Genomic DNA, 25,181 nt, shown 5'->3' with positions numbered 1-25,181 from the left:
ACATCTCCTCATAACTTCAAATAAACAAAGCTAACACATCCTTAATATAAAGTACAGGAAGTGAAAGGAGTAGGAGCTGTGACCGTCAGCTGTGCTGTCGTCATGGCAACCCGCTCCTCTGGTCTCCTCACTGGGAAGGAGTCAGGCAGCGTGATCTGTGTCATGGATCAGCGTGACGTCACGTTGGTTCCAGAACGAGCTGATGAGCGCCGTGTGGATCTGCAGCACAGACTAATCTCTATGAACAGCTGCAGTCTGAACACGTGTGAGGTTGGCTTGCTTGCGTGTAGGTGAGTTGTTTGTGTGCCGCCCCTGAAGGGCAAACAAAGTTTCTGGGATTGAGCTGAATGTGTTGACACTCAGGATGAGTCAGAGTGTGTCAGACACAGTGGGTCTCTACTGTACCGGCCCGAGGCTGGAGCCCTGCTCTGAAGTCAAGGATGGAGAGATTTCCCTGCAGGGGGTCGTTGTGTTTGGAAACACATACTCATGGTCAATGTGCGAACTTGTGTTTTTGTTGTGATCTTTGCTGCACACAGTCAAACACAACGAAGCCTACACTGTCAGTAAATCTGTGGGACCTGGTACCTACACCTGTGTGTTCTGCAGTTAAACTCCAGCTGTTGCATCTAAGGCTTGAATTGGGTTGCTGATTGGTAACCGTAGCGACCCGCAGTTTCCGTCCTGGGGCCTTGGGTTGTACGGATCAGCCAGTCAGTCAGATTCAGCACCCGTCAGAACACTGTGGTGCTGCAGAGATTTCGGGGGGCGCACTCGACACATTTTCAGTGCTTGCATGGTGGAATTATTTAAATCTAATAAGCAAAACATTGTGTCTCTGTCCTCAGTGGAAGCGGAACCGCTCCTCTGGATCACTTCATCCATTACTGGGCTCGGTCCAGAAACGCTTTTGGACAGAAAACATTAATGATTTGTTAAAATCAGCTTTACTCTTTCCAATGATCAGATCCAGAATTAGACAAAACTCCCTACAGAGTGTGTGCGTGCATCACACGTCTTCCTGCTCCCCTGACGTTCAGTGCTCAGGCCCGTTTGGGTTCTGGATGGTATCAGGCCCAGGCTGAGGGTTGAGGGCTGGGGGTACACAAAGTCCTCACAGATGCAGAACTACCAGCGTGTGTGTGTTTGATGAAATCAGCAGAAGCATGAGCAGAGTCATCGAAAAAAAAACCCCTCAAATCTAAAAATAGGAAAAGTAGGACACAACACCTCGTCTTCATGGTCCTCCTCCTCCTCTTACCTGTTTACCTTCACTTCTAAAATAATCTCATCACCTACTCGCCTCCTCTCTCTTTTTTCTGCTTTGCCTCGCTTCTTGTTTCCTCACCTTAACTTGATGTCACATGATACTGATCCTCATACAGATATTGGACCTGCACCTGCTCACATGCAGGATTCTACCAGTTTTGTTCTCATGGAAGTAAACTGATTCTGTCGTCCTGCTCACACACCTGCAGTCCACATTGAGGTCAGTGGTGCAGTCGGCGTGTCTGAACATACAGCAGCTGCTGGAGGTTCTGTCTATAGAAGCACAACTTTTCCTAGAGGATTTTAAAAGGACTTAATTTTAAAGCAAGTTCCAATTATGCTTCACTTCTAAACTTGATTTGCTGTGAAACCAAACTTTGATTCACTCTGTAAACTCTCTCTTCTTCACTGCAGTTCTCTGGGACTTGAACTCTGTGCTGCCTTTTTGTCGTGGTTTCCATGACGAGGGCTAGACAGCATCCCGAGGCTAGTGCTGCGTTCAGTCGTGGTTTTGCAGCTCATAGTTCAGTCAGACAGTAGAAACACAGGAGGCAGATAGAATCATGCTTGTGAGGAGGAGGATCAGAGACACCGCTGTAGGTTTAGGTTGTTTTGTAGAAAGTTAACAGCTTCATCATCATAAAAGGCAATAAAATAAAACACAAGATTAAACTGTTAAACTGTAGAGAGGAGCTGTAGGCAGATGACGCAATAAATGGAAGGAACAGTGAGTGAGTTGGTGAGTTAGTAAATGCTGTGGTTCTAACCGAGCTCTCCGTTTGCACAGCGCCCCCTACTGTCCACATCCTGCCCTCGGCTCAGGGCTGTGCCGTGGAGGAGGAGCGTGATGCTGAGAGGGTCTACACCGTCAGGGAGGGGGACACCTTGGAGCTGCAGTGTCTGTTCACAGGACACCCCCGACCACAGGTACACTGGGAACACTGGGAACACTGGGTCATGTCAACGACAGTCGAGCTAATTGAGCAAATTAACAAGACGAGAACATGATAAAATAGTGAATAGGTCTGAAGTTGTTGTACTCAACCTGTTGTTAAAAGTGGTCTGGTCCCTGATACCGGCCCATTTTCCTGAAATGATCCTGAGCCGTTCCTCCTCTCCTCCTGCCTCCATCCTGGTTTCTTCTCACCTCGTCATCTTCGTGCTGCTGCTCTTCACCTCTGCTCCTTCTTTCCGTCCTTTCTTCCTCACTCCCTCTCTTGTCATCTCTTCCTTTCTTCCTCATATTTATATTTTGCAGGAAACATCTGGAAACAGTAGATTTGTTAATGTAGTTAATAGCTCAGATTTGGTTAGATGCAGACGAGACACTGGTCTGGTTCAATGTGTCATCGCCACATTGAGCTGTGATTGGTCTCTCAGGCTGTCAGGAAACATTGCTCTGTCTGCCAATCAAAGTAGGACATGAAGACGCATCATATTTTTATCCTCAGGCGTCTGAGTGCTCCTTTAAACTTTCATGTTTCATCTCTAAAACATGATTCGAGCAGAAACGTAAAAGTCATTTGAGAGTTTCACGAGGAAGCTTCAGGTCACATCTGTGTGCAGATCTGAAGTAGATCAATAAGCATGTGATCAGGCTCTACTGCTGCTCACCTTCCTCCCTCCTCTTCATCATCTCTCTGTCAGTCTGCTCAACTAAACTATAAATAGAGCAGCTCCTGGCTCAGGCTGAATTCAGTCACACTGTAAAACACACACTGGGTTTCTTTCCTGTCTGCGTCACTGCAGAGCTCAGCATCCACTGCATTTCTTTCATTCCCGACTTCTTCTTTTTAAACACCTCTCTCCTCCTCCTCTTCCTCCTCTTCTCTGTAGCCAACAGCATCACCATTTGAAATCAGCAGATGCCACCGCATTATCGTTGGAGTTTAACTCTGCAGCGATCATGTGTAGCACCTGTGCTAACTAGGCCTTTGATGCCTTCTAACATTTCACAGCTGCCTCTTTCATGTGAGTCATGAGGTAGTGAAACTGGTGACCAATGGTCACATGTAAATAAAGATGCTTAGGTACTGGGTGGGGAAGATACCACAGTGCTGGTTAGTGGAAACTGGTTCGATCGATGTTTGGCCTGTGATCCCACAGGCATCACAGATGTGATGAAGGATGAAAGATGATGTAAGAGCATCACCTCTGCGTGTGGTGTCAAGTGGCAGCATCTGGCCACTGCACAGTGTGACATGTGTGACTGACAGCTCCAGTCTGAGCTCATTAATCCTCACTTTGCTGGTTTGAAGCTGATAACCGTGGACTGGATGAGCAGGTGGGAGAGAAAAGGTTAGTCTGAGATGTGAGACTAGCTTAACACGCGTCAACGCATGACACAGTGTGTGAGTGCATGTTAACAACCACTCTCTTGTGCTTCAGATTCGCTGGACTAAGGCTGGAGCCACCGATCACCTCAACGACTTGTATCTGCACAATGAAACTCTGAGGATTGAAAACATCAGCCGCCACCAGGGGGGCCGCTACTACTGCAAGGCTGAGAACAGACACGGGGTCCCGGCCATCCGCTCCATCCGGGTCGAGGTCTACTGTAAGAGCTCAGTGGCTGATAAGTCTCAGATGCTCAACATCTAATCTCATCTGTTTGTTAAAATGCCAACATGTGAGCATGAGCATGTGATCACAGATCTGTGGACATTATCAGTAGTGGTCAGTATCTGCTGATTAACGGCCGGCAGCGTTCCATTCATTCCTCTGAGCATCAACCTGTTTGAGGCAGAATCCTGAGGATTAAAGTGCAGACTTTGTGCTGTTGTTGGTGTTGCCGTGTGCCACTAACGTGTCTGATTGTTGTTGACCTACATGTGTGGATGCCAATCGCTGAGCTGATTTCCTGCAGCACCTCGAGCTCTGTTCCCTGACGCAAACGGGGAGAAGTTCTGCATTAAAGGAATCTAGATGTTCCTCTGGGTGTTTTGCCAAGTTTATTACCTCAAAAGTTTTAAACAGCTGTGGCTGCTGCTGAATGAAAGCATATTGTCCTGCAGGACCATTTCAGGGATTTAAGTGGTACCTGAAAGTGTCGTGGCTGAGTGCTTCCTTCAGGACATGCAGGCTTTTACTTTACCTTACTTTACCTTATTGAAACCAAAGGAAAGAGAACAAGTGACGACCAGCCTGACCCACAGTGCATTGTGGGAGCTCCCAGCTAGGTTGGGGGAGGGTTGGACACGATGTGTTTGTGTGCAGGTTCAAGTTCTCGCTGCTGGTAGTGTCTCCTGATTGACCGGTTGAGGTCAGCTGATCCGAGAGCTGTTTGAGTCTTGAGCCAGCTCTCCATCCTCAGGCTCAAGATGCTACAGAAAAAATGACAGTGTTTGTTTGTGTTGGTTAACGGACTGAACTTCAGGTTCTGGTCCCAGTTAGTCAGGCTCATAACAGCCCTGCTGGTTGTGACTGCTGGGTTCTCCTCCTCCCCTGCTTTGTATCATATCCACCTCTCCCTTCTCTGCCTCCTCCTCAGTCCTCGATGACCCAGTAATCACTGTGCATCAGAGCGTTGGAGAAGCCAAGGAGCAGTTTTACTTTGAGAGGACGGTGTTTCTCCGCTGCGTGGCCAACTCCAACCCCCCCGTCCACTACACCTGGAGAAGAGGCCGGGAGGCGCTGACGCAGGGCTCGGACGCAGGGGTGGAGATCTACGAGCCTTTTTTCACACAGGTGAAGCTACACATAGCTGTGTCCAGACCTCAGTTGGGTTCTCAGTATCTGAATCCATCATTTAAGGCTGGAGGAGAAATTAGCTTCTCCGTCCAGTGTCCTGTGATCGTAATTGTTCCCTCAGCCACGTGAACATATCCCACAGCATCAATTTGACTTCAGTGGTTCAAGAACCGTACCAGTTCCATAGAGAACCCAACAGTGTCACGAGCGCCAGGCTGGAGGCCTCCTTATGCTCTTCATGCCTCTGCTTGCTTCCTAATGATGAACAAACATCCCTTTTCAATGTTAGCTGATCTCATCTCATCTATCGTCTGAGAGGCCGACAGATAAAAGGAAATGAGGAGAGACTTAATGACTTCCTGTGTTGATCATTTCCAACCTAAACAGTATTAGGTGGTTTTCGTTTCGGAGTCGGTGGGGGCTGGGGGGCATCGGACAGCGATCAGGGTGAGACAGTCTCTGCACCGCACTCTGAGTGAAACCTGGCTGCAACGAATCTGACGCTGCCTATTTCTCCTGGATGAAGCTGCTCTCTTGGATTCTACTGCTGAGGGGTCACAAATATGTGTTCCGGATGATTAGTTCTGGGCTCTATATGGACAGAGGAGCACTTGAACCTAACGTCAGGATACCAAGAAGAAACCTGAAACAGCAGCCGGGACAGAACGGGCAAATGAGCTTAAGTAAGTAACATGTTGGAGCTGTGCGTTAGAGCAGAGGTCAAAGGTCAAAGTGATGCAGGGGCAGTAGTTCTGGAGGATGGGAGCTGGACCCTGACCCCAGTCACCAGCTCAAGTCTAGCATTACGTTGCTAACGGCTGTAGCGTTACCTACATTGCTAATGTGAGTGGCTGGCAGCAACTCTGTCTAATTCAATAATTCTACTTTATTTTTTTATGTATTGTCAGAGAGACCAACAGCTGATGGCTGTGTGTGTGCAGTACTTCCACACGAATCAAAACGACTGAAATAGATGTGCTGCAGTGAGTTTCTTGGATAAAGTTGTAGATTCTACTGCTGACGGTAGATATATGTGTTGCGGCTCATCAGTTTTGAGCTACGTATGTACGTATTGACCTTTTATTGTTTTGGCTCGCGCTGGGAAGTTAGAGTAACGTAACGAGCTTTGCATGTTGGCGTGTCGGGAGCAGCACTAGCTTACAGTGCTAGCATTAGCTTGTGCTTTAGCTTTGAGTGGCTGGCAGCAACTCTAATACTAACTCAGTAATTCCTTTCATCCTTTTGTAGGTAATATCGGCCGGTCGCCTGAAGGGACAACGTCTGGTTTTTCCAGCCACTAACAGCAGATGAAGAAAAGAGGGTTTTGACTAAATGAGGAGCCTGTGACTTTCTAACAACTGTCTGCTTTGGTTCAAAATAAACAGCTGCTAAACGACTTGGAAACAATGTTTTTATTCAAACACACTGTTAAAATATAACCTTTTGTTCAAAACGTGAAGCAATGTCTGAATGTTGCCTGTGAACACGACACACAGTCGGGTTTTTTCATCACATTTTATCTCCTAAAATGCCCAGTGTTTAAAGCACACCTTTTCATCAGTGAATTTTTGCTTTAGTTGACTTGATGCTGAACGCATGTGTTTCAGGGCGAGACAAAAATCCTGAAGCTGAAAAATCTCCGTCCTCAGGATTACGCCACCTACACCTGCATCTCGTCCGTCAGGAGTGTGTGCGGCATCGAAGACAAGAGTACACACTTCAGCCTGAGCAACCAGACAGGTGCGTACACACACACACACACACACAGACGTGCACACGCGTACACACACACACACACACACACACACACACACACACACACACACACACACACGCGCACATGCGTACACACACACACACACACACGCACAAGCGTACACACACACACGCACAAGCGTACACATACACGTACACACAAACACACACGCACACGCGTACACACACACACACACACACACGTACACACAAATACATGCGTACACACACACACACGTACACACAAATACACGCGTACACACACACACACGTACACACAAATACACGCGTACACACACACACACACTCGCACATGCACACACACACACACACACACACACAAACGCGCGTGTACACGCGTACTCACACACGTAAACACACGTACACACACACACATACACACACAGACCCCAGTACTGCTGTGACGTTGCGTGGCGTCTGCTCTCTGCTCTTGCTTCCACTTGGATTATTGTAGAGCATCACATCGCTTCCTCTGAGCTCAGGCTGCAGCTTTGTGACCTGTACAGTAGATGCTGCCCCACGGGCTGATGGGATTTACATGATGTCAGCTTAACGGAGGTCGGCTCAGCTATTTTTATCCCCCTCATTATTATGTGTGCACTTAGCTCCTCGCGTGCAGCTGCAGGACGAGGGCCGTCACTTTTATTCCCTTTGTTAAACAGCTGAAGTTGGTTTGCTGCTGCTGTGAACCATCTGCCTTCACGGAAAAACACATCTGTTAAAATGAGCCTTCATCTGCTGAAACACACTCAACCTGTTGATCAGTTATGATTTAAGAGAACACAAAACTGATGACCACATAAATGAGCTGAAGCCCACATCTGCACACAGCTGTACTTAAACAGCAACACAACCTTGTATGATTGTGTGACCAACTGAATCCCCCCCAGCGCCCCCCTCCATCAAGCTCCTTCTGGAGGATCCCCTAGTGGTGAACCCAGGGGAAACCATTACGCTGGTGTGTGTGGCCTCGGGGGGAGACCCTCTCCCCTCTCTGAAGTGGGTGAGGCCAGGAGAGGAGGAGCTGCCGAAGAGGAGCATAGTCAAACGCGGCACGCTGACGCTGACGGCCGTCACCCTGGATGACGGCGGCACCTACACCTGCGTGGCCTCCAACAACGTGGGAAACCCTGCGAAGAGAAGCACGTCCATCCTGGTCCGAGGTAGGAGCCTGAGTCTGAGCCTGAGTCTGAGCCTGAGTCTGAGCCTGAGTCTGAGCCTGAGTCTGAGCCTGAGTCTGAGTCTGAGTCTGAGCCTGAGCCTGAGCCTGAGCCTGAGCCTGAGCCTGAGTCTGAGTCTGAGCCTGAGCCTGAGTCTGAGCCTGAGTCTGAGCCTCAGTCTGAGCCTGAGCCTCAGTCTGAGCCTGAGTCTGAGTCTGAGCCTGAGCCTGAGTCTGAGTCTGAGCCTGAGCCTGAGCCTGAGCCTGAGTCTGAGTCTGAGCCTGAGCCTGAGTCTGAGCCTGAGTCTGAGCCTCAGTCTGAGCCTGAGCCTCAGTCTGAGCCTGAGTCTGAGTCTGAGCCTGAGCCTGAGTCTGCACAGCTGCATGTGGAACAGCGTTTACTGTTTCTGCCTCTGACTCCTCTGTGATTCACTTCCAACAGCGTCTACCTGTTGGAGGTGAATCGTTGATGTGTCAGCAGCAGGACAGACTCGACATGTTCACAACAAATGCTCCGTTTACCTGTGTGTGAGCAGCAGCACTAAACTCCCAGATTATTTCACTCTGCATACCTCACCCCTCCTCCTCTCCCTTTATCCCCATCCTCCTTCTCCTTCCCCTCCTCCCCTTTTTCCCATCCTCCTCCTCCTTTTTCCCATCCTCCTTCTCCTCCTCCTTTTTCCCATCCTCCTTCTCCTCCTCTCTTATCCCCATCCTCCTTCTCCTTCCCCTCCTCCCCCTTTTTCCCATCCTCCTTCTCCTTAACGTTATTAATGTTAACATCATTCATTATCCAACATAAGAAGTATGTTTTAATGTGCGACTTAGCTCCATACCCTCTGATGTCCACAGTCTTTACCAGGCAGCCAGTTCTCCCATTCTGACACATGCAGGAGGAGGAGGGGGGGGGAGGGAGGATGAATAAGAGGTGATGAAGAGGAGGATAAAGGGATGAGGAGGCAAGAGGATGATGAGGAGGTGAAAAAAGCAGGAGGATGGCAGCAGAGGGTTAGATGTAGGAGGCTGCTTGACTCTTGACACTCCAGGTCCATGTTCAGGGTCTTAGAGCTACGTTTGTGTGTGTGTGTGTGTGTGTGTGTGTGTGTGTGTGTGTGTGTGTGTGTGTGTGTGTGTGTGTGTGTGTGTGTGTGTGTGTGTGTGTGTGTGTGTGTGTGTGTGTGTGTGGAGGGGGGGGCTGCGTGTTACACAACAGACCTTTTGCTGACACACATGCAGCGCTTTGTTCGCAGGCGTTCTTCCTTTAATCTTAACAAACAAGGACAATCAGCTGCTCACTCACGATCTCAGCCTATTTATATCCTCACACACACCGACCCACTGGACTCTCGTACTTTGCTGTCTGTTGGCAGACTCATCACGGTCCCAGCTCACCAGAACCAAAGCACTGCCTCAACAGAACCACAGAAACGCCTTCAAAGACATACATACCAGAGTCAGGAGAACCGGCCCGGCGGGTTCAGGGTGTCCAGAAGTTCATTGAAAAGTGGGAGAAAAGCAGCAGAGGCGCTTTGTCGCTGGACAGTCACAGGATTAAACCCAACAAATGGCTTCTGTGATAATTAAGGACCATTTGGACAGATTAGTTCCTCCACAGCAGGAGGCCTTTGTAATCGTGTAAAAGATGAGGAGACAGAGCGATGCAGCTTCGGCACCAGGGTTTACTCAGTGGGTTCAGTGTGTTCAGGGCAGTTTACAGATCAAGCAGGTGAATACGTCTACAGACGCTGCACTTCAGTTGATGTTGACCCAGATGTGGTTCGTGGTTTCTGTTGTCCATGAGTTTGTGGCACCTGTGTCCTGCAGGTCTTCGTAAAGGCCGGTTCTGGATCACTCCTGACCCGTACCACAACGACGACAACATCCAGATCGGTCGGGAGGTGAAGATCAGCTGCCAGGTGGAGGCCACACCCCCAGAGGAGCTGCAGTTCAGCTGGCTGAAGAACGGCCGACCGCTGAGGAGCTCCGAGCGCATGGTGATCACCCACACCGACACCGATGTCTCCCCCGGAACCACCAACCTCGACATCATTGACCTCAAGTTCACAGACTTTGGCACCTACACCTGTGTGGCCTCGCTGAGGAACGGAGGGATCCCCGAGATCAGCATTGATGTCAACATCTCCTCCACCACAGGTGAGACCAGCCAGTGTTTTAACTCAGACCAAGGCGCCACCCGGAGCAATCCTTTTTTTTTCAATTAGAACCTTAGCATAGCTTCATCAGAACCAGTCTGAAACAGAACATGTGCAATGACTCCCGCTTCTGTCCCTGCAGTCCCTCCAGAGCTGACCGTCCCCAGGGGCCGCTCTCACCTCGTGGTTCAGGAGGGCGACACCGTGGACCTGCAGTGTCTGGTCTCAGGCAAACCCAAACCCATCATCCTGTGGTCCCGGGTGGAGGAGGGTGGAGCGGCCGTGGCTGCTCCTGCCTTGATGCAGGATGGTTCGGATCAGGTGGAGAGCTATGACGGGGTTCTGAGGATCACCAACGTGACCAGAGACATGAGTGGGACGTACCGGTGCCAGACGAGCCAGTACAACGGCTTCAACGTGAAACCCAGAGAGGCGCTGATCCAGCTGGTGGTGCAGTGTGAGTAACACACGGTGCTGAATGTGTGTCAACCACAGGCTCTGGTTGCAGTTACAGAGTGTAGGTCCAACCTGTGGTTCCGTTAGGTCCTGCAGACTGGACCCTTACATCCGTTTTCACTCAGAAACCAAACGTTAGCAAATAGAGAGCAGTAGGAAACAGGTCTGTTGCTTGAGAGCCGTGGAGCAAACGCCACATCACGTCCATCAAAAAAGAAACACGCACCGGCAACTCTATCGCAGCAGGTAGAGCGCCGGCCCGACGTCCCTGCTCCAGGGCACACGGGCAGCCTGAACACATGCTGGCTGTCTGTGCGGACGGAGATGGAATCCACGACTCCTGGTTTCCTGCTGCTAAAAGGCTGTCAGAGCGGATCTCCTCTGCAGCGCCACTCGGCCGATTCTCCAGACAGTCAATGTGGAAACTGGCAGGAAATTCTCAGCTGAGCAGTTTGAGGACTGGAAACACAGCAACACGAACACTCATCAGAACGTGAAAAGCTCTTCAGCAACATAACCAGTGAAGCGGCTTTAACCAGCTTTAAGTCAGGTTTTTGCCTTCACAATAATTCCCCTGGTTAGCCTGGTTAGGATGTTGCATGGCTGTAAACCTGCAGTGTAGGCACCCTCTAGAAACTTACTAGTAAACAGTGGATCCATTCAGTTTACAGTTACTGTAGCGCAGACATCTGGTTTTAAAAGCAGGATTTTTGCTGGAGCTTTTTGGTTGTACTTAGGTAAAATGGAACATCTCTGCTGCCTAAACTTCCTGCAGTGTACAACGCTAAGAAGATTAAAGTGAGTGCAGATTACAGGTGGATTACTGCAAAATAACTAAAACATCATTTAAGTCACACAAGGCTTCCCTGTAAGTAAACAGGAAACCTGAGTAAAGGCTGCTCCCTGAGGACATCAGAGACAACAGCTCTCTGATGTTGCATAGAATATGACTCATGTTGCACAGAGTTCCTGCAAATTCAGCACAAAAATTAACGTTTTGGTACTTTTATTTTTTACGTTTTGTTATTTTGGTACTTCTTGTTTTGTTACCCTTCTGCTTTAGTTCTTGTTTTACTTGGTTTGACCCTAGTCTGGTTTTGCCCGTGTTTTTGCCTCATTGCCTCAGTGTTTTGGATTACTGGTTTTTGATCATTGCTTGCCTGACCCTGAGCTTGCCTGTCGTTTTAGAGCTATCGTCATTAAACAAACATTTTACTCTAGTCCCGTCTCTGAGCTATGCATTTGGGTCCTTCGTTCCCTGCATTTCATGACAGTGTCCTGCTGTGCTGATAATGACATTGTGAAACATGTCAGTCAAGTTCACATGAAGCTTTTGAGCAACACTTTTAATCCCTCATAGACTGCTGAGGTTTCATCAAGAGGAACTCAAGGAGAGTGGGTCCTGGATCACAAGGGTCTTAGTGCTGTGTGTTTCCTGCATTAATAATACAGTGGAATCAATCAATCAATCAGCAATTCAGGTGAAGGTTGCTTCAGGTTAGTTGCAGCTAAACTCAAAACAAGGAAAAGCGTGAAGCTGCGCTTTTAATAAGCGACAGATCGCATAACTTGAAAACTGGAAACAGTCTGAAACCTCATGAGGCTCCTACTCGCACGGTTGCTGCTTTTCTATCTGCTGTGTTTGATAGCAGGACGTTAATCTGTGAAGCGACACCTGTAACAGGGCTGAAACCCTCTGCCTTTGTACTTTTTAGCAGTGTGCATTAAATATTTCAATACTTAGGTTCATTTAACAGTAATTCCTGACCTCATTAAAAGGGAAGCGAGCAGGAAGGAGACACAGCAGCTCAGTCAGACAGCAAGGTTTTGTCCAACAGCCAAGATCTGTTTGAATGATTGTGCTGAAAAAGTGAAGATCGAAATAAAAGTTTTGCTCAATAAATGCTAAACACTGGATTCGAGCAGGTTTTATTCGTTCAGGCTAAACCTCACTGATTCCGTCTCGCCTCTCTCTCAGTTCCTCCTGTGGTGGAGCCAGTCAACATAGAAATCCGTCAGGCTCTGGGCCGGGCCTTCGTCCTCAGCTGCCACCTGCTGCGAGCTCACCCAGCCCGTCTCCTGAGGTACGAGTGGAAGCTGGGCTCCCGCCTCCTCACGGTCGGACAGTTTACTGACCAGCAGGGAGACACCGAGTACCAGGTCCGAGCTCTGAATCGCGAGGGCTACGGCGAGTACACCTGTGACATCACCAATGAGGCGGGGGCGGGGCGCTGCAGCTTCCTGGTCACAGGTGAGCTGCTGTGGTTCATGGTGCGGTCCTGCTGTTGTCGATGGGACTCTGTATTTACATGTGAGGGATGAATAGCTGTGAGTTTCCTGAGGGAAGTTTGATGCTCGTAAATAACGTACAGAGCTTGAGTTCACATCCTACTCTCAGACCTCAGCGGTTGAACTCTCTGTGAAACTAGAACCAAACTTCATCTCCTCTGTTTGTAGCTTTGTCTCCCTACATTCGTCATTCTGGTCAACATGTTATTTGTCCTGGTAAGTTGTCAGTTCGGTTGCTTTAATCAGGTGTTGACCATTTGTTCGTCTTGTCATTAAACACTGTTACAGTGCATTTGTGCTGTGTGGGTTTCATCCCACATCAAGCTGAAGGTACTTGTGTCTCCGTCCTCACCTGATGAAAGCTGCCGTCAGCGCTGCCAGGCTCCATACCGCGTGTCTGCGTTAAGCCTCTTATCGTCCAGCGGCCGAGCTGCGGCGGTTCTGCCTGTTTAGAGACGGGACGTTGTAAGCTGAGGATGGGGAGCTGCTGCAGAATGATGCTGATTATGCTGCTAATCAGGTGTGAACATTTAAAACCTTACTCATCCTGCAGCCACTGAGACGACAGGGCAGCCTTCAAAATAAAACCACATCAAACCAACCAAAACCAAAACAGGCCGAAGCAGCGGGAGCTTGGATGTGTGTGTAGTCCCCCAGAAGATTTAAATGGTTGCACCCATTGTGACCTGGATATTCCTGCTGTATCTCTCAGCTGTGGTTGACTAAACACACTTGGAGACACTCTATTGGAGTCACATGATGTGTGTGTGGGTTTCTTCTGTTGGTGCTAGTTCCATTGTACATGTTTGAGGTCAAGTGGCTTCATCCTCATGAACATCCACATGTTCATGCATCATCAGTGGTCGGTGGACGGGTTGTGGTTAGAATGAGCTCAGTGAGTGTGTGTCATCCTGAGACCCAGCTCCTCTTCTGTGCTAATCCCCCCACACACACACTCTGACTATTTACTGTGGCATTAAGTGGAGTTTTGATCCTGTTTCCTCTGAGATTAACTCTGACTCTGTGGATCCTCAGACGCTAAGGTGGATCGCTCATCACCAGAGAACACACCCACACTTCTTCCCAAATTTAAACTGAGCGTCATCAGCAGCACCAATCACTGCCCTGTTCTGGTTCTGATAAACCCAGTTCTGGTTCCTCATGTCTCCACAGGAAAGGCCTATGCTCCAGAGTTCTACTACGACACCTATAGCTCTCTGTGGCAGAACAGACCCACTGTCTACAGCTTCAAGCTGCAGTGGACTCAGATGGAGCCCAGTGCAGTGGACCGGATCCTGGCCTACAGACTCAGTTTCAAACAGGTCGGTACCTATCCCAACCTGTTTGAAACTTTGTCCCTCTTCCTAAAATATGTGTTGAACCAAGAAACAAGGCTTTCGGTCAAAATTTCATTTACTGGACAACCTATGAGTCCAGCTATTGACAGGTTTCATCTCATGGACACCACAAAGTTCCACTTACAGTCCAGCTGGTCTTAAAAACAGAATAATAGAGATGGTGCAGACCAAAGCAGCCCAGAGGCTCATCTAGTTAGAAGCACCCTCTGCCTCACTAATGCTCATCAGCTTGGTTAATTCTCCAGGTATATTAATGTGAAGCTGATGTTTGTCTATCTCCCTCTTACAATTAAACAAACTATGACATCATCAGTGCTGACAATTTAATCTTCTCAGAACTGGATCTCTCCTCGATGAACCCTCACTCTGCTTTTAGTAGGTTATGACAGAACCAAATTTATCACAATAACAGTTCTATTCATATCAACTCAAAGAGCATCAGTAAAGAAAAACTGGATTTAAGTTGAACTGAGGGCACAGTAAGATGGAGGAAAAACCCAAAACGTGCTGATCAGATCCAGTCCAGTCAAACGAAACACGGTGAAGCCTGAGCAGGACAGTTGAGTGAAGCATGATGGACTCTGCTGCAGCATCCACTTGACTTTACTAAATAGGGATGAGCACAACGATGGCTTGTTACCATGGTAACTGGACTTGCCCAAATAAAATCACAGTTGCTGTGTAGGAAGCGAGTGAGTAGAGAGGAAGTGCTGATGGGACAGAAAATGATGTGGAGAAGAAGAAATGTAAAGGGACGTTCACACAAACTGAGCTCCACAATAATCCAATGTCAGACTCCTGCCCTCACTTCTTTCACCATTCTCATCACTGTGTCAGGTGCTGAACATCTCTGCTCTGGTTCCAGGTGGGTCAGTCTCGCTGGTGGGAGCAGGAAATACCGATCGACGGAAACATCGGCGTCGGGGAACTGCTGACCTACAACCTGACAGAACTCGTCAAGCCAGAGTCCTACCTGGTCCGGCTCACACCCATCACCCGATTCGGAGAAGGCGACGTCACCGAACGGATCATCACCTACAGCCGTACGTATGAAAGCATAAGGTTACGTCAGGATGGATGGTATGACACGAAGAACAAGTGACAGGAGCCTGAGCGTCAGTCACCGGTTCAGCTTGGCTCATCTGGTACCACAAGATGACAACTATCCAAGGAACCGGAACTATTCAGCTCTGATCGCTGTTTCATATATTTCCTGTGAGAAACAGGAGGAGAGAGGAAACGAGTGTTGAGGTGTCACAGAAAACCTGTCAGAAAGCTAAAAACAGCAAAAGTAAAAGATGAACAAAAAGACGAGGTCAGAGGAGCTTCTCTGTGTCGACAGGATGCCAGTGAGCCGCCCCTTCCTGTTTTTCTCTGAAAGTGCCTGCATCCACTTCGCACTTTGTTCTGGCTTCATGTCAGTGGCTGATGTGACTAATTGTTGTCCTTTGTCTTCACAGCTCCTGTGAACCCACATCTCAGTAAGTACCTGTTCTACTCTAGTTTCACTGGATCACGTTCTGTCTGTGGTACCACTGATGTTATGTACTGACTGTGTTGTCTGTCAGGGGAGTTCCAGTGTGGTTTCGAAGACGAGGCGTTGTGCTTGTTCTCTCAGGATAAAAGCGATGTGTTCGACTGGACGCGTCACAGCGCCACCACACGAGACACCAAGTACACACCGAACACCGGGCCGAGCTCCGACCACACTGGCTCCAAGCAGGGTACCGACACACAGAACCAGGATACAACACACAATACGAGCTGGGTCTCACCGGGTACTGCGTTCCTCCAGCTCACACACTGATCAGTTTTCTCTCTTTAAGGAGTAATGCTTTTGGAGCTGTCATCGGATGCAGCTCTGACAGTACCTGGGTCCAAAGAGATGGAGCATTAAAGGATGATCAGACAGGGGTAGAACCCACTGTAAAAAGCAGCAGTGAAGCAGACGAGTGGTCTGACTGAATGAGAGCAGTGTCGACAACACTGCAGGTTGATCTGTTGCAAATGAATTAGTTTTGCATTGAACTGTGTTCAGTGAGGGTTAGGTCTGCAGGAGACACCTTAGCTCTGATCAGTGAAGATGCCTTAACTAACACACCCAAAGCAACATTTTCACCAATAATAATGATGGAGTAGTTCTTAATGTGACAAAACAATTCACGCAAGTGAGATGCATGGAACAGCTGTTGATGTTAGAAGCCATCAGTGACATTACATAGTGACACAGTGAAGGACTTGAATTTACTTCATATCTATAAACACTGGGACCCAGAGCTGACCGGTCCCATCCAGTCTAACATAAAGCAGAACCGCCCCCGGATGGAACCAAGGACACGTGAGGTTTGTGCATGTCAGACAAGTTATTGGGAAAATACAAACTGATTCTCTCTATACTGGATGTGTTGGTAGGCGTAGTGAGCCTGTCACGCTGTCCACACAGCGATAAATCCAGCGTTTGGCCCTGAGTTCAAATATTTCAGATAATGGTGAGGCTTCAGTAGAGAGTTTTGTTTCACACTTCTCACACTGAAGGCAAGCCAACTGCCAATTGAGATATGTCCAGAAGCTCTCGTGCTACAGTATAAAACTCAATGTGACAGTTGTTTATGTCCCCTGCCACCATTTTAAAGTCGAGTGTATAGAAAAGGTCTAAAAACGGAGGTAGAACACAGAGAAGGGAACATGGACAAGTATGAGGAAGCTTTGACGTCAGTCACCACCTGTTGATTGGCTCCAGGCCTGAGAGGCTGATTAATGAAATGCGATTGGCTGTCAATCATCAGAACCCACCCTGAAGAAGTGTCCAAAACCCGGAGAACCTTGAAGTTTACTTCCACGTAACTCTGCACAGGTTGTGATGAAAGCATCTTAATTACATATCCCATTGTTGTCTCAGGTTTCTACATGTACATTGAAACGTCGCGGCCACGGTTGGAGGGAGATAAAGCTCGGCTGCTGTCTCCCACATTCAACACCAACTCCAAGGTGTCCTCCAACCCCCACAGCCCCACCTACTGCCTGGCCTTCTACTACCACATGTACGGAAAGCACATAGGTAAGCAACCACTGCACGTGGAGCAGCGGCACCAAAGTCTCTTTACCACTAACCCGTGTATCCGTCTGCAGGAGCTCTCAACGTGTTGCTGCGGCAGAAAGGTCAGACCGTCACAGAAGTCTCAGTCTGGAGTCTGACTGGAAACCAAGGAAGTCGGTGGATGCAAGCCAAGGTCACCATCCACCCAACCACAGCCTTCCAGGTCTGTTTCCCATGAGCACATTAGTGTAAATGTTAGAGAATAACTCTGTCTGACTTAGAATACCATCTCTCTGGTAGATTGTGATGGAGGGAGTCCGAGGTCCGGGTATAGAGGGAGACATCGCCATCGATGACGTCAGCATCGAGGAGGGCGAGTGTAAAGACCTGCCCCCCAACAGTGAGTCTGGACTAAACACTCTGCATTCTGGGTAACGGCTGTGTGAGTCCCCTTGGATGGGTCTCCCATCTAACGACCCAAACCACAGCTTTCATTCCAGTCAAGCAGATTCAAACGTTTGGTCAGAAATACTCATCAAAGTCTCTCTCTCTCTCACGCAGATCTAAGGTCACTCGCCCCGCCCTCATTGCCACATATATGGCAACTGTGTGTCAGTGTGAGTGTTGCTCTGATTGGCCGACAGAGATGACCCTTCCACTCAGCAGGACTCCACTGCGTGTGACTCCCCCAACAGATCCCATCATTCCTCTCCATTGGACCCCCCCACCCCCCCGCTACCAAAGACGTGGTCATAGCTTCAGAGAGGAGGCTGAGAAAAGATTAAGAGTCGCATGGAGAAGTCGGCTTTGTTTGCTGCGGTGGTTTACTGGTTACATTTACGTTGTTCTTCATATACACCAATGACCCAGACAATCAAAAATTTAAGACTCCTTCCTACAGCGGCTGCAGTGGCTGTTTACTGTGTAGACATGAAGCACACGACTCATCTTTGGCGTAGGCCAGATGCTGTAGCAGCAAATCCCAGGACCGGGTGAGGAGTTTAGTCATCGAACAACGATCAGTCGACACACAAGCTGTAAAACCAGCACCTCTGCTAAGACCGGAACCTCTGACCCATGGCGTCCAGGAGGCGCCGCCCACACAGACTGAAGATGATGATGATGATGATGATGAAGTTGAACATGAAGGAGACCTGAGCTAAATAACAAGCGAATCCAAGCCGGATCCGTTTGTGTTTGACCTGTATTTGTGAACCAGTCAGTGAGTTACTGTTGGCTTCATGTGTGTCAGTCAGTTGTTTGAAGCCTTGCACTTTATAGTGAACGTAAAGTCATGAAGTGCATCTGTCCATCACCTTATCGGCCCCCACCCCACCCCAGGTCTTCTCCTACAGGAGAATGTTACTTTTTATAGCAGGCAGATTGACAGAGCAGTATTTTTTCAACCTACGTGTTTTTTGACGTCAGTCTGTTTAAGAGTTCACCCTCTGCCATGACATCAAGTGCCTTCAGACTAGCAGAGGAACAAATGAACAAAGGAATTAAATAAATAAATAAAAAACAGAGAATCAATTAAACCATTGAAACCAAGACTAAAGGAATCAGCAGCAGTAAAGAAGTCATGACAGAAAGACTGGCCACAGACATGAAAACAGACTTATAGACAGGAAGACAGACAGACCACAGACAGGAACACAGATGGTACAACTACAGACGGACCACAGACATGAGGACAGACTGACCGCAGAAAGGAAGACATAGCGCCCACAGACAGGAACACAGATGGTACAACGACAGACTGACCATAGATATAAAGACAGACTGACCACGGACATGAAGACAGACTGCCTACAGACATGAAGACAGACTAACCACAGACAGGAAGACAGACTGACCACATACAGGAACACAGATGGTACAATGACAGACTGACTACAGACATGAAGACAGACTGACCACAGACAGGAAGACAGACAGGAACACAGATGGTGCAACGTCAGACTGATCATAGACATGAAGACAGACTGACCACAGACAGGAAGACAGACAGGAACACAGATGGTGCAACGTCAGACTGATCATAGACATGAAGACAGACTGACCACAGACAGGAAGACAGACAGGAACACAGATGGTGCAACGTCAGACTGATCATAGACATGAAGACAGACTGGCCACAGACAAGACAGGAAGACAGAAGACTGACTACAGACAGGGGGACAGATGGACCACAGACAGACTAGAAGACAAACTGACCACAGACAGGAAGACAGACCCTCAAATCTGGAACCGGACCTTTCACAATAAAATGATGGTTCCTAAGTCTTTATGACGGTGGTAATACCTGAGACCGTCACTTACCTTTAATACAGCAGCTGGAAGAACAGTGAATCTACTAATGAGACAGAAACATCTCATCTGTCCACTAATAAGCACAAAAAGGGGACGTCATTTAACATAATGGAACAACTTGCAACCTACTTCAAGTGGTACAAATAAAATCTGTGAGTCGTGTGAAATAGAGCCTTGCAAAAGTGGGACTTGAATATTACAATTTTCATCCTTTCTACATTAAATGTTATGTAATACTAAATGGAGTTTATTTTGATTTTATGTCATTATATACAATTATATTACAATTATATATAATAGAATTTGTTTTCAAAGTTCAGTGTCAAATCACTGGACTGCCAGAAACGAATCATTTCTACTTAAAATGTCTTGAGTTGAACGGTGTACATTTGTAACGTGTGTTATGTTACCATTGGATGAAAGTAAACGTGATGCAGATCTATGATGAAGCAAAGAATGACTTTATGTGATTTGTGTTGTTTTTGGCAATAACAAAGTATTTGAGCTTCTGGGTCAGAGGTTCCCCAGCAGAGAACTTTTCTTCTCTGCGTCTTTCTTCACTGCTGAGCTCGTGCATTTATATCACTTTAAAGTGTGTTTGCTTCTGATTAACAGCATCACATTTATTTATTTATTTAATCATTTCTGTCTGTCTGTCTGTCTGTCTGTCTGTCTGTCTGTCTGTCTGGATTTAAACTGTGCAGTGGTGGTTTGAGCCCAGATACTATTAACCAGACACAACCAAGCCCATTGTCTCCCCGATGTTGGAGCTGCATTGTAGCTCGTGTAGAAACGCTGAAGAAACAGATTCTACAATTTTTGTCACATTTCAAAGTTTAGTGAAAAGGCAGGAAACTAGTGGATCCACATTACAAAAACTGTTAACAGATACTTGACACCTTTTGAATCAATGTTCTTTGTCCTCTACAAAACACAAACAGCATCAACTTAGTCTGCAGTTTGTAACAAAACTACAAAAACTACAAAAACTGTCAAGCTCTAACTAAAGTGGCAATAATTGAAGAAGAGACTGGCGTTACTCAGGCTTCGACTCGAGACCAGTTAGATTTTGTCTGTTTCAGAACCTGACAAACTTCTAGCTGTCGAGTCGCTGCAGTGGAAAAACATGTCCTGTTTTTTTCCCCGGAGTCTGTGTCATTTCTATTTAGAACATTTGGGGGACGGCCAATAAAATAAGTTCTGAAACTCTGTCGATGTGTGAATATTTTTTATAACTGATTATTCTCTGCAATAAAATCTAAGAAGCATTGATATGACAGGAAATTGCTAATGTTATTAATGATCATTGTGTTAATAAATACACTCCAGTCAAATGTGGACGTCCTGATTTAAAAATCAATCTTCAGTAAATGAACAACAACATTTTCTCTACTATTAATATTGTTCTGGTTCTATGTTCTGGTTCTGGTCAAGGTCCAGAGGTCCACCGTCTTCAGACGCTGTGTTGACCGGCACCTGTATGTACTAGGTTCAACCGACCTCCACCGCCTAAAAGGTTTGGCACTGATGGGGCTCAGTGGGTTTCTGGTACAATGAGTGGAGCGAGTCTTTGGTTGTTGCAGATGAAACTTTACAGTGACTGAACCAGTCTTTCTTCTTTTAAGGAAGCAGCTGAAATCATGTGACTCTATGGCATCAGAAATTCTCCTGTAGCTGCTAAGCATTGACACTAACAGAAGAAAAGGACAGGAAGAGACGTAAACCCACACAAACCTGTCTTTCTGGCATCAGTACAAATGAGATGAATGTGGCAAAACTGGCTCTCATGAACTTACCTTCCTGTTGGGTTCTGATCAACCTTGTGCTGATGTGGGAGTCCCAGTAGAGGTCGAGGTGTCTCCACATCGTCTTGTTCAGATCAAATAAGGTTTTAAAGCAGCGTGTGAACACAGAGCTGCTCTCTGATCAATCACTTAACAGGTGTATTTGTGACATCACACAATGCAGCCTCCAACATTAAAACTTTAAAAGTAACTGAATAATCACAGCTTCCATTAGCAGTTAGCTGCCTCCTGGGTCCAAGTTCTGACTCTGTCCAGCTGGGTTTTCCGTGACTTGATCCTACTTTTCTTCAGAACTCACTGGGATACTGTGACCCAGAACCAGGACATGAAGCAGAACAGTTCCGTCTTACTCATCAATAAATAATTAAAATCCTAGTATAGAACAATAAATGTACCATAGATGTGTAAAAATAATAAGATACAGACATACCATGAAAGGGCGGCACAGTGGTGCGGTGGGTAGCACTGTCGCCTCACAGCAAGAAGGTTCTGGGTTCGATTCTGGTGCCTTTCTGTGTGGAGTTTGCACGTTCTCCCCGTGTTTACGTGGGTTCTCTCCGGGTTCTCCGGCTTCCTCCCACAGTCCAAAGACGTGCATTAGGTTGATTGGCTTCTCTCCATTGCCCGTAGGTGTGAGTGACCAGTGAGGTTGTTCTGTGTTGCCCTGCGATGGACTGGCGACCTGTCCAGGGTGGACCCTGCCTCTCGCCCGTAGCCAGCTGGGATAGGCTCCAGCACCCCCGTGACCCCGCACTAGGGAGTAAGCGGTTAAGAAAATGGATGGATGGACATACCATGAAGGACCTCAGAAGCCCAGTCTCTGCAGGTTTCTGGGTTTCTGCCTGGTCCTTTACCTTCTGCTTCCATCTTGTGGAAATCAGCAGTAGAACCGGAAGCAAACAGCTAAAAAAAGTGCTTCAGCGACTAATTTTTACTTTAAAAAATATATAATACATATTCATCATAATAAATTAAAGTCACAAGTCAGATATTTTATGTTATATATATAATCCCAAATGATTAAAATTAAAGGCGATAGGTATTTTGCCACCAGCAAGGGACAGCAGCGCGCCTGTGAGCTGTTTGTCAACCGACAATAAATGGAAGAAGAAGAAGAAGAAGAAGGATGCGAAGAAGAAACAAAGACGACGTCTTACAAGTTTTGAAAGTCAGCGGTTTTTCTAGTTCAGCATGAATTTTCTTGAAGCAAAGTCGGATCTGAAGCACCTGCTCAGCAAAGTGAGTCCAATCGAGCTCCCGAAGCTGCTGGACTGGATCCGGAACTCCGGTAAAGACTACCTGCTGCTGCACACGTCGGTTTCCCACCGTGGTCAAATGAACCGTCGCTATATTCGAGGTGCGCGATTCATGCGAAAGTTACCGTAACTATTGTGTACCTCGAATATAGCAGCTCATTTGACTGGGGAAAAGCGAACAGCGGCTCATTTGACCGCGGTCCGGTACCGGTGCTGTCGGTGTCTCCTCATCACCACAGATACACGTCCTGAACTACGTGGACTATTGCAGGAATACTTTCGTGTATCTGACAGCTTTATCTGTTGAAGTACTGACAAATAAAAACTATCGTGTCTGTACAGTGACTCCATTACCCAAAATGCCCCGTGTTTCTCCTGCAGACGAGCTGGACGAGCTGCTGCTGGACAACAGGAAGGTGATGCTGCAGAGCATCGCCGATGAACTGAGGACCCGTCTGCCTCTGGACGCCACGTTGCCCTCTGAGACCAGGGCTCAGCGTAAGGTACTGGCTTAATATTAGAACCACAGCAGACTGTAGAACACTACTAGCAACAAATCCATCTAGGTTAAAGTAAACCACAGGTCTGAACAGTGGATCTACGGGTGCTAAAGAAGGATGCATTTCAGATGCAGTTGCAGCCACGGCCAACTGTTCATGTGGACGCTTTCCTGTACGACGAGGAGCAGGTGGACGCTCTGTGCGAGGAGGGAACCATGAGCCGGACCTACTGCCTCAGCTGTGGATCCTCCAGGACGGCGCCTCTGGGTGGGAACAACACGTCAACGCTGTAACATTGGTCTGGATATGTTTGTGTGCAGTGTGGTCAGAATGCTTGGATCCACACCACATCCTGAAGGTTCCTTCTCCTCCTGCAGATTTTATCTCACACTCATTCTCGGTACCAGAGCTTCAGTTTCTGTTCCAGAACGTTCTACCAGACCTAAGTGGTCGGGTACTGGTGGATGTTGGGTCCAGACTGGGAGCGGTGCTGTATGGGGTCAGAGATCACACACACACACACACACACACACACACACACACACACACACACACACACACACACACACACAGTCGTGTGTCACATCTCCGTGGGGACTCGCCATTGACATAATGCCTTCCCCAGCCCCCTTCCCTAACCTTAACCATCACAAATAAAGGCAGATCAGCCCTAAAATCACATCTTGACCATCAAAAAAGGCTTTGGACTGGTGGGGTCTCGCCAAGTGTCCCCACGTTGTCACAATGTCCTCACCTTGATAGCAAAAAAATGGTTGGTGGTCCCCACGTCGAAGGAATAGCAAGCTTCAGGGTCAGACCCCAGCTGTTTGTCTGCAGCAGCTACTCCGAAAGGATTCACACTAGAGGACGGAACTGCTTGTGATACAGTGTGTTGTGTTCAGGGTTACGTGTTCAGCTCTGCCTCTCAGCTCATCGGTCTGGAGCTCAGTGAAGAGTTTGTCCAGCTGCAGAACGACATCTTGCTCAGGTTCAGACTCAACGACAGAGTTCAGGTTCAGCTCCATCATCAGGTTTTGATCTTCAGCTAATCCTGCCAGTTGTGTCAAGTTCTGATAAATCGAGTCTTTTCTCCTGCAGGTTCTCCATTGTGACGTCTGCACGCAGGACGTCCTGCTACAGAATGCCGACATTTTGATCATGAACAACGTGTTCGAGTTCTTCATGGAACCTAGTGAGCAAGTGAGGTGAGGATGCACCAAATACACACAGAGGCTCACAGACATCGTACACGACTTATCTATTCACAGACAATACGCATGTGTTTAGGGCTTGGAGGTTCATCATGCAGAACTTCAGGAAGACTGGGTCTTTATTGGTGACTGTCCCCAGTCTGCAGGAAAGTCTGGATGCTTTGCAGGTGAATGGATGTTAAAGAAATGTACTCTGGGAAATGTGGTTCTGATCTTCTGCTTAGGCTCTGTCTTAATTATGTCCAGCAGGAGGTGCAGCAACCCAGCTGGTTGGAGGAAGTTCCTGTGGACTCCAATGTCTACCTGGGCAAGGACACAGACCCTGATGCCCTTAGACAGATCCACCTGTACCAGGTCAAGTGAACTGATCTGGACCCGTCTCTGCTAACATGGAATGGCGTACATTGTTTTGATACTTGAACCAGTTGGGCTGAAGTGATCTGGTTTGATTCCTAGCCTGGATTGTGAACTTGTTTGGGTCGACACTGTAGGTTCCTGCTTATGGCTCTGATATTACCAGGACTGGAACATCACACACCAGTCTAGTTCTTGATGAATTGAATTTGGATAATCTGAACTGGTTTGGAGCAGAGTTCAGTAACTTTTACTCATCTGTTCATAATTGAAACTGTTGCTTTTCTTCAAGGTTGTCTGATTTTTGACTATTAAAAAAACGAATTCTCTTTTATTTTATTTGTCTTTGTTATTTTATTTACTGTTCAGCAATAAACCTTGACGCTTGAACACTCAGTTTAGTTCTGTCTTCTGTCCAGAGAACAGAATCAGACTATGGTTTAGTGTGGAATGAGTTAGTTATTTCATAATCCTCTCTGATGACATCACCTTCTGTCATCGCTCACCACTTCCTATCCTTTTCTCCTCTGACGTCACCGCCCCGCTTCCCAGTCG

The 25,181-nt window shown here is 47.6% G+C and overlaps 2 protein-coding genes and 2 long non-coding RNA genes across 11 annotated transcripts in view; 3 read left to right on the top strand and 1 right to left on the bottom strand.

Moving 5' to 3' along the window:
• Nucleotides 1-20,711, top strand: part of mdga2a (MAM domain containing glycosylphosphatidylinositol anchor 2a) — a 29,980-nt gene extending 9,269 nt beyond the window's left edge. Inside the window, exons 2-18 of one of the 6 annotated variants that reach the window (XM_055505593.1) lie at nucleotides 2,057-2,196; nucleotides 3,658-3,826; nucleotides 4,760-4,956; nucleotides 6,567-6,699; nucleotides 7,626-7,898; nucleotides 9,719-10,048; nucleotides 10,190-10,504; nucleotides 12,482-12,754; nucleotides 13,966-14,114; nucleotides 15,016-15,193; nucleotides 15,377-15,499; nucleotides 15,611-15,631; nucleotides 15,719-15,928; nucleotides 17,050-17,208; nucleotides 17,280-17,410; nucleotides 17,488-17,587; nucleotides 17,749-20,711. In XM_055505593.1, the coding sequence (XP_055361568.1) occupies nucleotides 2,057-2,196; nucleotides 3,658-3,826; nucleotides 4,760-4,956; nucleotides 6,567-6,699; nucleotides 7,626-7,898; nucleotides 9,719-10,048; nucleotides 10,190-10,504; nucleotides 12,482-12,754; nucleotides 13,966-14,114; nucleotides 15,016-15,193; nucleotides 15,377-15,499; nucleotides 15,611-15,631; nucleotides 15,719-15,928; nucleotides 17,050-17,208; nucleotides 17,280-17,410; nucleotides 17,488-17,587; nucleotides 17,749-17,837 (2,990 nt within the window). In that variant the 3' untranslated portion in view covers nucleotides 17,838-20,711. Of the gene's footprint in view, nucleotides 1-2,056; nucleotides 2,197-3,657; nucleotides 3,827-4,759; nucleotides 4,957-6,566; nucleotides 6,700-7,625; nucleotides 7,899-9,718; nucleotides 10,049-10,189; nucleotides 10,505-12,481; nucleotides 12,755-13,965; nucleotides 14,115-15,015; nucleotides 15,194-15,376; nucleotides 15,500-15,610; nucleotides 15,632-15,718; nucleotides 15,929-15,976; nucleotides 16,239-17,049; nucleotides 17,209-17,279; nucleotides 17,411-17,487; nucleotides 17,588-17,748 lie in introns of those variants that run through there. The other 5 variants (XM_055505594.1, XM_029138291.3, XM_055505595.1 and 2 more) reach the window with 5 other exon arrangements.
• Nucleotides 4,963-6,355, top strand: LOC129603575 (uncharacterized). The gene is made up of 2 exons (XR_008693613.1): nucleotides 4,963-5,642; nucleotides 5,868-6,355. It is a non-coding gene; the product is annotated as an uncharacterized LOC129603575 (long non-coding RNA).
• Nucleotides 20,274-22,241, bottom strand: LOC114848099 (uncharacterized). Its single transcript, XR_003784357.3, has 3 exons — nucleotides 21,736-22,241; nucleotides 21,297-21,610; nucleotides 20,274-21,190 (listed from the first exon to the last, which is right to left on the bottom strand). It is a non-coding gene; the product is annotated as an uncharacterized LOC114848099 (long non-coding RNA).
• Nucleotides 22,242-22,376: 135 nt separating this feature from the next.
• Nucleotides 22,377-25,022, top strand: zgc:109986 (uncharacterized protein LOC553566 homolog). 3 transcript variants are annotated; one of them, XM_029140175.3, is made up of 8 exons: nucleotides 22,377-22,593; nucleotides 22,943-23,064; nucleotides 23,190-23,328; nucleotides 23,439-23,560; nucleotides 23,964-24,074; nucleotides 24,160-24,266; nucleotides 24,349-24,439; nucleotides 24,519-25,022. In XM_029140175.3, the coding sequence occupies exons 1-8, from the start codon at nucleotides 22,497-22,499 to the stop codon at nucleotides 24,633-24,635; spliced, it is 906 nt and encodes a 301-aa protein (XP_028996008.1). In that variant the 5' UTR covers nucleotides 22,377-22,496; the 3' UTR covers nucleotides 24,636-25,022. The 3 variants fall into 3 exon arrangements, with proteins under 3 accessions (XP_028996008.1, XP_028996009.1, XP_028996010.1); XM_029140176.3 differs by having other exon boundaries at nucleotides 22,378-22,593; nucleotides 24,522-25,022; XM_029140177.3 differs by having other exon boundaries at nucleotides 22,404-22,544.
• The last annotated feature ends 159 nt before the right edge of the window (nucleotides 25,023-25,181 follow it).

Source organism: Betta splendens, chromosome 22, assembly GCF_900634795.4.
Source record: "Betta splendens chromosome 22, fBetSpl5.4, whole genome shotgun sequence".
Lineage (NCBI taxonomy): Eukaryota > Metazoa > Chordata > Actinopteri > Anabantiformes > Osphronemidae > Betta > Betta splendens.
Note: the sequence above shows the minus strand (reverse complement) of the source record. Positions and strands in the feature narration are given on the sequence as shown.